This window comes from Chaetodon trifascialis, chromosome 12 (genome assembly GCF_039877785.1).
Source record: "Chaetodon trifascialis isolate fChaTrf1 chromosome 12, fChaTrf1.hap1, whole genome shotgun sequence".
Classification (NCBI taxonomy): domain Eukaryota; kingdom Metazoa; phylum Chordata; class Actinopteri; order Chaetodontiformes; family Chaetodontidae; genus Chaetodon; species Chaetodon trifascialis.
In genome coordinates, this window is record NC_092067.1 from 23,598,660 (window position 1) to 23,611,429 (window position 12,770).

The following is a 12,770-nucleotide window of genomic DNA, read 5'->3' on the forward strand; positions in this document are numbered from 1 at the left end:
ATTTGCTTCCTGAGTGGCTGTTGTTCATGACGTCAGAGCTGAGTGCGTCATGCTAAAAGAATGCCTGATTGCATTGCCCTCTTGGATAGTACATATAATACAGTAATCAGAGCAGCACAATTCATGAAATCATCATGCAATCAGCAGTGGTGGCTGTTTTCTGCGTGCACAGATGGCCTTTTTCATCACAGCGAATGTGATTCATCCTGAGCTAACAATTGCAACAGGACTGCATGTGTGACGATATCAGCGTCTTTATCGTCCCTCCAAAGCCCTCTGCTTCACACTTTGTTCATGTTCAAGCTTTCAAGCGTAAGTCTCCTCTTTCTTTCAGGTGAAGGTGGACGAGGAAGATGAGGAAGGATCAGCGGAGGAACAGGAGGAGGAAGAGGAGCAGGAGAACTGGGAGAAAGCGCTGTCTGTGGAGCGCTTTGGGGACATCATCAGTGACTCCGCCTCCACCAGTGGAGACAGGATGGGCCGACATTACACCGAGAAAGACTTCGAATGTAAGCGAAGCCCCCGCGCGCAGTGTACACATCACACCTGCAGTTACACAATAACCAGACCAGTGGAGAGTGTTGATCCACACAAAAAGCAAGCGCTCAGGTCATGTTTCAATAATGTGATTATTCTATTAAATAGTCTTAACGTGTTCCTTATCTTAAAGCTTGTTCCGAGCTGAATTTTAGCCATAACACACATTATTTTCTAGTATTGTAATCCAGTTAAAAACATAAATGAGCTCATGCGTCTAAATACACATGTAGAAAATCTGATCCTGTGTATCATAGTTTGACTTTTGTTGTGTTGTGAGATCAGATTCAGAGCCGGCACCAGACGTGTATGTCAGTGTATCTGTGGATTAGTATTAGGGAGATTAGCAGATGCTCTGCTGGGAGATGATAGCGGCTGAGATTAGCCTGAGCTGCTTTCTTTGGATGTTTATTAAACAGTGCATATCTCCATTATTGCATTCATTAAAACCCAAAGCTTTTGTTTGTGTTGTGTCTTTCAAGTGTTTAATAGGGTATTACTGGGAAAGAGAGAGAGCGTCTCCTCTGAGAGCAGCGCCGTTTTTTCCCTTTGCATGTTTCAGTTAATGCAGTCAAAAGCCTGCAGCCAGGAAACAGTATTTGTTCCTGTGAGATAGTTTGTAGTTAAAACTCTGTTTATTCAGCTGTAGCTGTGCTTTCAAAGTCAGTGTTAGTGTTGGATTTAATGCATATGGTGACACCAATACTTCTGTGTTGCAGCTCAGATTGCACAGATTAATTGCACAGTTTGGGGAATTGTTGGTCATAGTTTGAGAAGCATTTCGAACAGGCCGAAATGTGTAAAATAGCTCAAAATGCTGAACACTGCCGATGATGCTGCTCTCGTCCTGAGGAGAGCTCCAGACTGATCATTGTCGATTTAGTTTCTTATCAAAATCACAGTAAAACAAAGGTGTCAGTTCACAGAAATGTCAGCGACAGACTTCCCTCATGCTTTGTGCTGCTTTACCTGAGATACACAGTGACAAAGAATGGCACCCTGTGTGACAGTCAGTAAAGTTCAGCGTCTGATACCATGATGCACTTTGATTTTATTCCTCATGTCTTTGCCACAGATCACAGACACACCTTTCACCATACGCACCACCCCTTATCCACCCACCTGCCCCTGCCCCAGCGTTTACGCAAGAGGGTGCACAGCACGGACAGACGGCGCAAAAAGAAGCGGAAGAAAAAAAAGACCTCCCTGCCGCCCTCTGACGTCACGCCCACCATCCACGAGGTAGACGAGGAAGAGGCGGAGTCTGAGACAGACGGACAGGGCGTGGCGGCCACACCCACAGACCCACCTGACATCCAACCACAGGTAAAATAAGATTGACCTCTGCAGCGTACAGATAGACGCATGCAGTGGACGCAGGCTCGTCCCTGCTTTTCAGTGCTGAGCCGTCTGAGGTTCCTCCCCTCTCACTGATCTTCCTCTTCCTCTCAGTTTAGTTTGGGGAGCCAAGAGGACTTGGAGGACCCTCTCCCGCTCACCACGTTCCACACGGAAAACGAAGAGCATCCGCCGTCGAGGAAAGCCGCGTCCACTCTGACAAAGGGGGAGACTCATAATGGGGGAGTTGCTGCTCTCGGACAGAACGAGGAGGTGGACGGAGAGGAAGCTGCTTGCAGCAGGTGGGCTACTACATGATGGGTTACGCGCAGGTACAGCAACACTGATTGCATTAAAAAAGATGTTTTTTTTAGCAGCTTTTTTATGTTAACGAATCAAACTCCTGTCAGCTGACTCTGCAGTTCCTCCCACCTCCGCTGAGCCGTCCTCGACGAAGCATCTTTCAGCTACTTCAGCTATTTCCGCAGCTAAAAGGAGGGCGAATACTGGACTCGGACGCCTGTCAGGTCGCTTGAAACATGACTCGAGATGAATGTTAACGTCACTGTGTGTCTGCTGGATGCATAAATAGACGACGATTTTCTCAGACATTTGCCAAAAAACTTTATAAGATGATTCGTAAGCGTGTTTACAGCTGCTGCCCTTGTGTGTCTAAAAAGGTTCATTTTATTATAAATGCCTGGGAAAAGGCTTCGTGCTGAAGTCTACACAGGACGCCGTGTTGTTTTATCCTCAAACACAGTTATTGCATCTTATCTTTTCGGCTGCAAACGTAATCATCGTGATGGCTACCATGTTAGCTCACAGTTGCTCCTCGCTCAGTGAACACGGAGCAACATCAGCGTTCATTTGCAGGCGTCTCTCCAAATTCATCTCCTTTTAGCTCCTTTTTAGCCTTTTTGGTTTCCACCTGCTCCGTCTGTCAGTCATCCGTCTCCTCAGCTGCTGAATGCTCCACTGCATTCACCAGCTGCTCGTCTGCCGCGTGATGAAGGCCGGCCGGCGTACGGCGGGCTCATCACAGCCGCCCATAAACGGGATTGATTGGAGGGATGAGATTTAAGTAAAGCTGTGGGTGATAAAACCAAACCAATCATCTTGAAGGGGAAGTGCAGAGCTGGTTCTCTGTGGGTTCATCACTGTGAGCTCATCACGCTGCCTTTTGATCCGCTGTGGCTGATGACATAAAAATATCGATTATGCAGCTTTTACGGTTGTTTGTAGTCACTTTACACGTCCACCTCACCAGGGAGGCTTTACTGGTGATGTAAAATGAAACGCACGCTGCTATGGTTACCTAAAGTTTAATACGCCTCGTGGGCTGGTTTACTGTAGACTGGTTTAACAGCGTTTGTGTTTCTCAGACTCAGCGGCCTCCTGCCAGCCGGCTGGAAACGAGCGTTTTGTTGGCCCCATTGTACAAGGAACACAAAGCTGGGATGAAGATGAACTGATTCGTGTTCAGAGCTTTATTTTGCATTCTAAATAAAGCATCAAATATATCTGTTGAACACTTTAAACAAAGCAGGCTCTCGTCTGAGCAGCGCTGATCAGAACAGAGCTGATATGAGCGCAGAGATGTTTCTGCTCTAATTGCACGCAGATGCTCGGGTGTATGCTGCTGACCATCATACACATCAAGACTAATAAACCAAATGTGCAGATCTCAAGGCTGTGATGGTTCACTAATGGCTCCAGCTGGATCCTAAATATCACCGGAGATGACCCATCTAGCTAGCAAACATGCAGAACAACAATATGGTTCATTATTAATGTTGATTTTTTCATTATTCTAAAAGGACGTGCAGAGTTTTCACGTCAGGGGCCCTCTGGTGACTCTGCTTTTCTGGGCTTTTGTGGCTGCGTTTGAGCGACTGCGGCCGAGGATGACTCAGAGGGTTGCTGAGGAGGTCCTGGTGTGCTGCTGTGTTGTGAAGCCCTCTGCTGGTCAGGGGACGGCAGTGCAGCCAAGAGGCACAACAGAGCATCTCAGTGTGAATCTTTTATCTGTGTTTTAACATCTGAGTTTCAGCACTTTGGCTGACTTCATTACCTGATGTCATACGATGTGGAGCTCATCATGCAAACATTTGAAAATCTCTGTTATCCTTCTTTTTTGTCAGCGTTCCTCCAGAATCAGATCCCTCGAGTTCGACCACGACCCGCGGCTGGTTCCGCAGGAAGCCCATCCACCATCGTCTGGCGGCCGCCCAGCGGAGCAACTACGACCTGCGGGAGCGCATCTGCATCGGCAGCATGACCGCCCTGGAGACAGCCGTCTACCAGCAGGTGCCCACCGACGAGGCGGAGGCCCAGATGCTGGCCAGCGCCGACCTGGACGACATGAAAAGTAAGCGAGATAGAACTCTGATTGTGTTGTACGGCAAAGACACCTAAAAAGTATTTAAACAATATTGTTAATTTCGTTTTTGACCTAATTATGACAGCTCAGTGATCATTATTCTTTGTGTTCATATGTTGTTTGGGAGATTTTGCCTTTACCAGCCAGTAGTGAGTGTTAGCGAGGAGCAGTGATCTTACAAACACATAGACAGTTAAGAAATGTTGTGTCTCTAAGTTGACGTGATGTCAACCTCAGCCACGCCACATTTTTCTCTCACTGGTTTGGACCGGACACAAAAACGTTCTCGATCCCACCTACAGAGCTCCGATTGGCTCGGCCATTTTTTCAACCAGGAAACAGCAGCCATTTTTTAAATGTTGAAAAAGAACCCCAGAAATGTGGGCAGTGGTCTGGAATCAGGTGGCCTCACGGTCTCATTGGTCACCTCAGGTTTGCACACGCACACACAAGCTAACACACAAACACAAGTGTTCTTCAAAAGCTACAATGTAACAAAACAGGAAGTAATTGCACCGTTACTGTAAATGAAAAAAGTCAAGCTGTACACTGTTCACATTTGTTGATACTGTGTCACACGAGCGCCCCTTTGACTCATTTTCAGGCTCTTTTAGGTTATTGTTGTATTTGAGCTGCCTTTTAATCATCTGAACACCTTTCAGTGGAGCGCAGGTGTGAAACTAATCGTTGAGTAATGGGCTCCTGTGTTAAACAAAGGTGTTATTTCCAGGCATGTACAGTAGTTTCTTCCTTCTGCAGGGCTGTAAATATGAACCAGCTGCTCTCTTGTGGTGTATTTGGTCCCACTGAGTGATTAATAGGCTGAAAAGATGGAAAACTGCCTTCATACTTTCTGTATCTGCTGAGAAGTGAAGTCCTCGCAGCAGGCGAATGGGAGATGACTTCCTCTGATGCTAAATGTGTCTTCTGAGATGACTCATATTTACTTTTCACCCACATCAGCATTGGGGGGGGATCTTTGTTGGCGTGGTTGTTATATATGAACCAGTGACGGTGATCTGCCAGATCTCCATCAGACCTCCGTGGCAGCACCTGATGTGTTTGCTCGGATGTTTCTGATATAACCAGCAGCTCTCTGCAGCAGCTCATGTTTTCAGCCTCTGTATGAAGGCTGGCGAGTATTCTCCCAGAAAGCCAAATATTAGTAAGGTTAAAGGATTTGGATAAAATTGGTAAATGCCTGTGAAGGAAGAGGGCGAGGACGATTTAAAAAAAGCATTTTTCAGTTGCATCAGCACTCTGATCTGAACACAAACAGACATGACTTCAGACTCTTGGCTCTGTGCATCTGGAGATACACCGTCAGCATCCGTTCCACCCGACGGAGACCTTTGTGCCGTCCTCTTGATCTTATCTGACTGTTGCATTGTGGACGACAGACTCAGCCTCTGCTTTGATTACAGTGTACGTGTTCAGTCAGAAGCCTGTTTTGCTCTCACAGCATGTGAGAATATCGATTTTCAGCAGGAAAATATATCCAGAAATAACTTGCTTTTGCCTGAATTTTGACTTCAAGGCTTCATAACTGCAGCACCCTCTAGTGGCAGTGAGGAGTACTGCTACACAGTCATCCAGTCAGCCCATAAAACACATCAGCAGTTCAAAGAGAGCATGGATGTTTGGACATTGTGACTTCTTCTTGGTCTTTCTGTCTGATCCTCAAACACCTCCTTCACACAAATGTTTCTAAGCACAGAAAGCATATTGTTGCTGTTTGCGCAGTATTTTACTAATTTTTATGTCTTAAAACTGCATGGGAACAATCATTTTTGATGTGCATGACTTAAAAATGTTATTGTTATTGTTCCCACTTCTTTGAAAATCTGGTCTCCCTGGAAAGTCTATTAAACAGTTATTGACTCCGTCACTGCGCTGGTGATGACCATTGACAGGTTTTCTTACTTCTGCCAATGACGTGGCTCCACTATGGGCGGCCCACATGCTTTCTGTCTGATGAAAACAACCCCCCCCCCACTCACGCACACAGTGTTGAAAGACTGTAATCTTCGAACAGAGGATGGAGGGCAGAGAGATTACAGCGTGTACTCAAATGCATCAAAACAATGACTTACCTCCCATTTCAGTCTGAAACCCGCTGAAGTTCAGAATGTTTATGAGGAAATTAGGAACAATTAGGGCAGAAAATAACATTTAGCTCATATCCTCATCTCCTCTTCACAGGAACAGATTCTTCACATAAACTCCCACCGCTGGCAGACTCTGTCTAACCAAATGGCCGCCTTAAGTATTATTACAGGGTAGAAACCGTAACCGTTGATCTGCCGGGGGAAACAAAAACAGATAAATGACCCCCCCACACCCCATCCCCACAGGCCAGAGTGAAACACAATGGAAATATTTGAACTTTTACAATAATTTTTAAAATAATTACCTCTCAGTTGCTTGTGGAAAATATGCTCAGTTTGAAGGATAAACACAGAGGATACAGAATCTGCTTTTCTACTTCAGCATCCTCACATGACTCAAAGTTTAGAGGAGCCGCTGGACGTACCTGGCCACAGCTAATTAATAGCGCAGAAAATAAGCTAAAATAGCATAGTTCACTTCACTTTAAATAGTCCAAAAGAACGAAAACATGTGCTTTGTGGGAAGAAGGGACACAGTGTCCAGACGTCAGAGTGAGGCTGCAGGTTTTCCGTGCGTCCATAGGCTCGTGTGTGCAGGGTTCATGCTGTTTTCAGTGTGTTCTTACAACCCTGATTCCCAACGAACACAAATAAAAACAGAATGCAGTCATCTGCAAACAAACTGTGTTTACCGACAGCAGTTTTACCAAGCGTCCCTGAATCAATGCAGTAACATCCTTTATCCAATCATGTGTTCACAAAGTGGTGAACGACTGAGCCTTTCCAGGACGCCCCTTTCATACCCAATCATGATCCTCTCACCTGCTACCAATGAGCCTGTTTACCTGTGGAACGTTCCAAACAGGTGTTTTTGGAGCGTTCCACATCTTTCCCAGTCTTTGAAACGTGTCGCTGCATCAGATTTAGAATTGGCAGATATTTACAAAAGTCAATGAAGCTGAAGAGCTCAAACATTAAATATGTTTCTTTATGTTTTACACAGCGTCCAAACTCTTTTGGAATCAGTGGAGTCTCTGCGTCCTCCAGAGCAGCAGCCGCTATCCTCCGTCGTTAGTTGCACTGAAAATACATTCCCAAGCACACAGTGGGAGATAAAAAGCGAAAAGAAGAACAGGAGGAGAGAGAAATGGGGAAGCAAAAGCTCGTCTGGCCAGAGAAAAACTCTGTCACAGCATCCAGGGACATTAATTAACAAAGGCTGCAGTCGATTCCCCGTTAGCAGCGACCCTGCCTCTGGCCTTTCCTGCTTTAACACAGTGGAGTGATCATTGACTGTTTAGGATGCATCTGGAAACAGAAAACAGGGCGGCTCATCGGATTTGTGGGGAGTGATGCTCGACATTGACAGGCCATGTATATCTCCCCCGTATGCCCCTCCGTTCTGCTCTGCTCGTCTGTCATCTGGGTGGTTTCATTGATTATTAATGTTGGCTGAAGAATTCATTCAAACAAGCCGACAGAAGAGTTTCAGCCTGCGACCGTCACCTTGTTTGTCACTTTGCAGGTGGTCATATTGGAGGGAGACCTTAATCAGTGTGGAGGGGTGGTCTGTGCTCAACTTTCAGACAGTTATATAGTCTGTTAAGCTTTTAAACATCATTATTTAAAGCTTAAAATCTGATTGAGAGCTGCGTTGAATGGCTGTAAAGCTAACTGTGAAACTGGACGGTGTGTTTGTGTGATGTAATGAGGTGTAATGCCGCAAACAGCACAATCAACCAACCTGTGGCAGCTGTCTTATACGAGTGGTTCAGCAGACCAGCTGGGAGAGCTGGTGGCAATCATCCAGGCCGACAGACAGCTGCATCATTTCATCAGGTTGTTTTCATGTACGAACAAGACACATTTGAGGTTATGATCGGTAGAAATCAGGGTATGATACGTCATACATAATTTGAAAAATCTCAAGAAAAATCTCAGATTTTCCGCAGATTGTTAAACCCAATAATGAGCTTTTTCAGCAGCCACAAGCTGTCTTGAGCAGGACAGGACATTTGTCTTTTCACCCATGAGTCGTGACACTTCCTGTCTGTGTAGAGAAAACATGGTCACACATTGCATTCAGTCACTTTTCTGCTGCTTCATAAACTGAAAAAAATACAGTAAAAATGGAAGTAGCACTTGATATCTGCAGTGTATGCATGCACAATGACGACATGTGGACACACATCCACACCAGTGAGGCACGCACAGTGTTCAAGCACGCCGAGCACGTTTTAGAGAAGGTCCTGCTTAGCTCACACCTGTTGTAGACGAGTCAGACCACGACACCTCAGGGGACGCATGGTTTCCATGGAGACCCGGGGACAGGAACGGCGCAGCTCGCTCTCATAATTAGCACCATGATATCTCACTGAGCAGAGTGCTGGAGCTGGTCCTTTCTAGGTGTTATTCTGTTTTTCTACTAGAACTGTTTGTCTTCTCTGCGTTGTGTGTTTTTTCACTTCGATGCAATTCGGGTGGAGACGTCAACCTTCCGAACTTGACCTTTACCCTCCTGCACGTCAAATGGTTGGACAGTGATGGCGGCACTGTGGAAAGGAAAGGCATCAACTTTTCAGCTCGGATCCACGTTGTGTTGGTTTTGCAACAGCCGTGAAGATCGATGGGCGTCATTAAAAAAGGGCGGCACTACCTTTCAGCTGACGGGCGGGTCTCACAAAGTAGACCGTCCCTTATCAATACTTCCTTTTGGAGTCGCAGCTGAAGCTGCTGCCATTTATGCATCTGTCTGATCGTGGATCCGGCAGGGGGGCTTCTGCATGAGGGTGTAGCTCCAACTTTGCATTTTGCTTGGATTTAAAGCAAAAGAAGGGTTGAAGATCTTGAGTCTATGCTTATGATTTGTCTTTTTGCACAGAGAGGTGATGACTTTTCTGACTTCTTAGAAGATTTTCCTTTTTTGTGTTTGCTTCATACATCTTCTTTTTCAGAAGTTTGACTCCCTGAACACAAGCTATTTTTTTTCTTGATTGCCTTCGGCGAAAGACTCTTAAAACACCTGATTTTTGAGCTGGTTACCAGAGTTTACACAGTGGTTCTGCCAGTGCAGTACAGCAGAGGTCGGCTAGCGGTCCCTGCAAAGACCCAGCCTCTTCAGAACTGTGACCCAGGGCGAGTAACGACGTTCAAGAGTTGGAAGCCCTGGATGAGCAGTGTGTCCAGTTGGAGAGAGGAGGATAGGAGGAGGTACCGACCGTGGAGATGACAGACATTGAGGAACAGGAGAACCAGGTGCAAGGGAGCTCTGAGAAGAAGCTTTGCGCTGACCACCACGGTCCTGACCGTCGGTCCAGTGTCCAACGAGGCTTTGGCACCCCAAATCAACACCTGCGTGAGCACCACAGCTCGTTGTCCAATGTGGAGGGCTTTGAGGACTTTGAAGAGTTTGTTTTGGATTTTGACGACTATGACTTGCTCGAGTCAATCCACACTCAGCTGGGGTCTCCACTCGAGCCCGTCCGTAAGTTGTGTTTCTCTGGAGATTCACCTGTGCTCCTGTTGAGCAGTGTTACACTTCTGTTCTGATGCAATCATAACACAATGGGAAGTTCACAGGGGACGAGCATTTTATTCTATTTTTACATGGATAATCAATGGGTGGGAGCTCACTTGTTTCCACTCCCGGTGTAGCTCGCTGCTTGCACAGTTAATGGCAATATGGAGCTCATTCATGGCCACACAGAGAGCAACGTTGTGCACGGTATTGAGCGAATTGACACAGTGCTCGACTGCTGCCGTTTCCTGCTTTCCTATTGATCCAGTGGCACTCATTTGGTTTTGGGGTCAGCCACAGTTGGAGCGGAAAGACATTTCATTGACCAGCAGTGTTTGGTTCTGCTATTTTTATCTGTGTTCAGACTTAGAAACATGGCAAATTAGTTCTGTGATGAAGACATGCGAAAGGTGATCCGCCTGAAATACAATTTTTACGTGCTAATTGATGGGTCCAGCTGTGGTTGACTACGGGCAGCACCAGCTGGGCTTAGGATTGGCCTGAAATTTGATTGGGGCATTACTGACTCCCAAACACTCCATCATAATGACTTTGATGATCTCTAACTTCTGCTTAATGCCATCATCAGGCAAACTTTTCTATCTGTTTCACCAAGGATGAACCAATGATGAAATACATATAAAATAGAAATGGACCTTACCGTCATACTCAGCTGTACTTTGTGTTCAGTGGCTATTAATAGATGTTAGCATCCTAACACACTAAACTAAGATGGTGACTGTGGTAAACATCGCTATGCTAACATTGTTATTTTGAACATGTTAGCATGCTAGCTTGACTGTGGACTCCTGCAGTGTGTCCACTCACTGTGATGTGAATTGAGTCAGTGAAAAGAAACTGGTTGTGGAGAAGTGAGCTCACCAGACCTCTGTGGCCCACTCCTCAACTCCAGGCTACATTAGCGGCTGCTAGCTTAACACATCCAAATCTGCAACCAGTCTCCACCTGCCAGTCCACCGTTTGTTTCTGATGACAATCGACTTCAGGAGCTGGAGAGACTTCTGATGAATTCATGTCTGCAGGGTTAGGGTCAGAGCAGCGGGGTTTAGTCTTTATATCCTGTTACCTGGTTAAAGAACACCTGCACATGAAGAACTAGCTGCTTTTTGTATTTACACTGTGTCTTGCTCACAGGCACAGGATCCACTTATTCTGGCACACTGTGATTATATTATTTATTGTTTATTTGCACCTGCATTTAATGATATTCTGAATGTGAAATCATCATTTAATCACCCAAAAAATGATAATAGTGTCTTTTGTACACTGGAAATCATTTAATAGGTTAAACGTTTCAGGGAAATTTAAATTATATGACCTATATCCCCGAAGCTCATCCGCCTCACATGTGACTGAATGGAAATTACTATGACTTTAATTGTATCCATGATAAAAGCTAACGGGCCAAATAAGAGATCACGAAAAGAAAAATCTTTCTCACAAATGACAAAAGCTGTGGTCCTTCAATTGTTCAGAACTACAATTAACACAGATTTGGAACTCGACGGTGAATCAGAAAACAAATAAAATCTAAAACACTGGGAGTTCAACCGTGGGATCAGTTTGATCCTCTGCAGCATCCAATCAATAATTATATTATTATTATAATCTCCCATGAAGGCTCCTCTTGTGAATCCTCACTCATGGCTCCTCAGAGCAGGAAGAAGAGCCTCGGGCCTGGCTGCAAGATGGCGGATCAGAACTACTTCCAGCGAGGGCTGAGGAGCAGCTGTCACCATCTAAGCCGAAAAATAATCTTAAAAAACAGTTTTCCTTAAAGCAGTCATTGGTTTCATGTGGGAAATTGCTCTTTAAGCGTTCATCTTTTTCTCTTTCCTCTCGTCATTATCGCCCCCTGCTGGTACTGCGCCTTCATACACGCGTGTGCTTTTAAGGCCTCAGAAAAGCAAAATGTGACATGATCTAATATCTAGATTTGACATTATTTTGTTATAAATATGTTGGGCTGCACGGTGGCGCAGCAGGTAGTGTGCACAGCAAGAAGGTTGCCGGTTCGATCCCCGGGTGGGGCCCTTCTGTGTGAAGTTTGCATGTTCTTCCCGTGCATGCGTGGGTTCTCTCCGGGTACTCCGGCTTCCTCCCACAGACCAAAAACATGCTCATTAGGTTAATTGATGACTCTAAATTGTCCGTAGGTGTGAGTGTGAGTGTGAATGTTTGTCCTTGAATGTGGCCCTGCAATCGGCTGGCGACCGGTTCTGGGTGTACCCCGCCTCTCGCCCATTGTAGCTGGGATAGGCTCCAGCCCCCCGCAACCCCGAAAGGGATAGGCGGTATAGATAATGGATGGATGGATGTTGCGCGTCACATTTGTCCATTTCACTCGTGCCCCAGAGCGCAAAGCAGCAGACGATCAGACACAGTACGAGGACAGCGTGGTGCCTGGTGAGCGGATCAATGGCCTAATGATTATTGATGCTGAAGGATTTCATTTCTAAAATGCAGTATTATCAGAATGAGATGGTTGGTTACACAGGCGTAGTTTAGCTGAGTTGTTTTGCTCAGAATAAACCTAATCTGGAACATGTGTGTCTTATCAGTGAACCGTGTGAACAATCAAGACCAGTCATGAAGCTGCTCATGTTGCCCACGTAAAGTCCCCACGCAGAGAAGAGCCAAAGGGTTTGACTTCCAGCTCAAAAGAAGCGATAATCAGAGGTCTATGAGTGTGCCACCTGGCTCCACGCTCAGAAACGTCTAATATTAAAGACAAATTGTGTGTGAACTGTGGGGAGACTTGACGTTGCCTTTTTAAGGCTGTATCTGCGATGCCTGTGATCGTTCATCCGGATCAGCTGGAGCAGTTCATACAAGGGCAGCCGTCAGAGCTTTTCCCCTCAGAGAC

At 45.8% G+C, this 12,770-nt stretch overlaps 1 protein-coding gene across 2 annotated transcripts in view; it reads left to right on the top strand.

Moving 5' to 3' along the window:
* The window catches only part of slc4a3 (solute carrier family 4 member 3), a 43,242-nt gene that overhangs the window by 13,026 nt on the left and 17,446 nt on the right, over nt 1-12,770 (top strand). Inside the window, exons 3-6 of one of the 2 annotated variants that reach the window (XM_070975241.1) lie at nt 335-509; nt 1,613-1,863; nt 1,990-2,177; nt 4,020-4,246. In XM_070975241.1, coding sequence (XP_070831342.1) covers nt 335-509; nt 1,613-1,863; nt 1,990-2,177; nt 4,020-4,246 — 841 coding nt within the window. Of the gene's footprint in view, nt 1-334; nt 510-1,612; nt 1,864-1,989; nt 2,178-4,019; nt 4,247-9,498; nt 9,851-12,770 lie in introns of those variants that run through there. The other variant, XM_070975242.1, reaches the window with a different exon arrangement.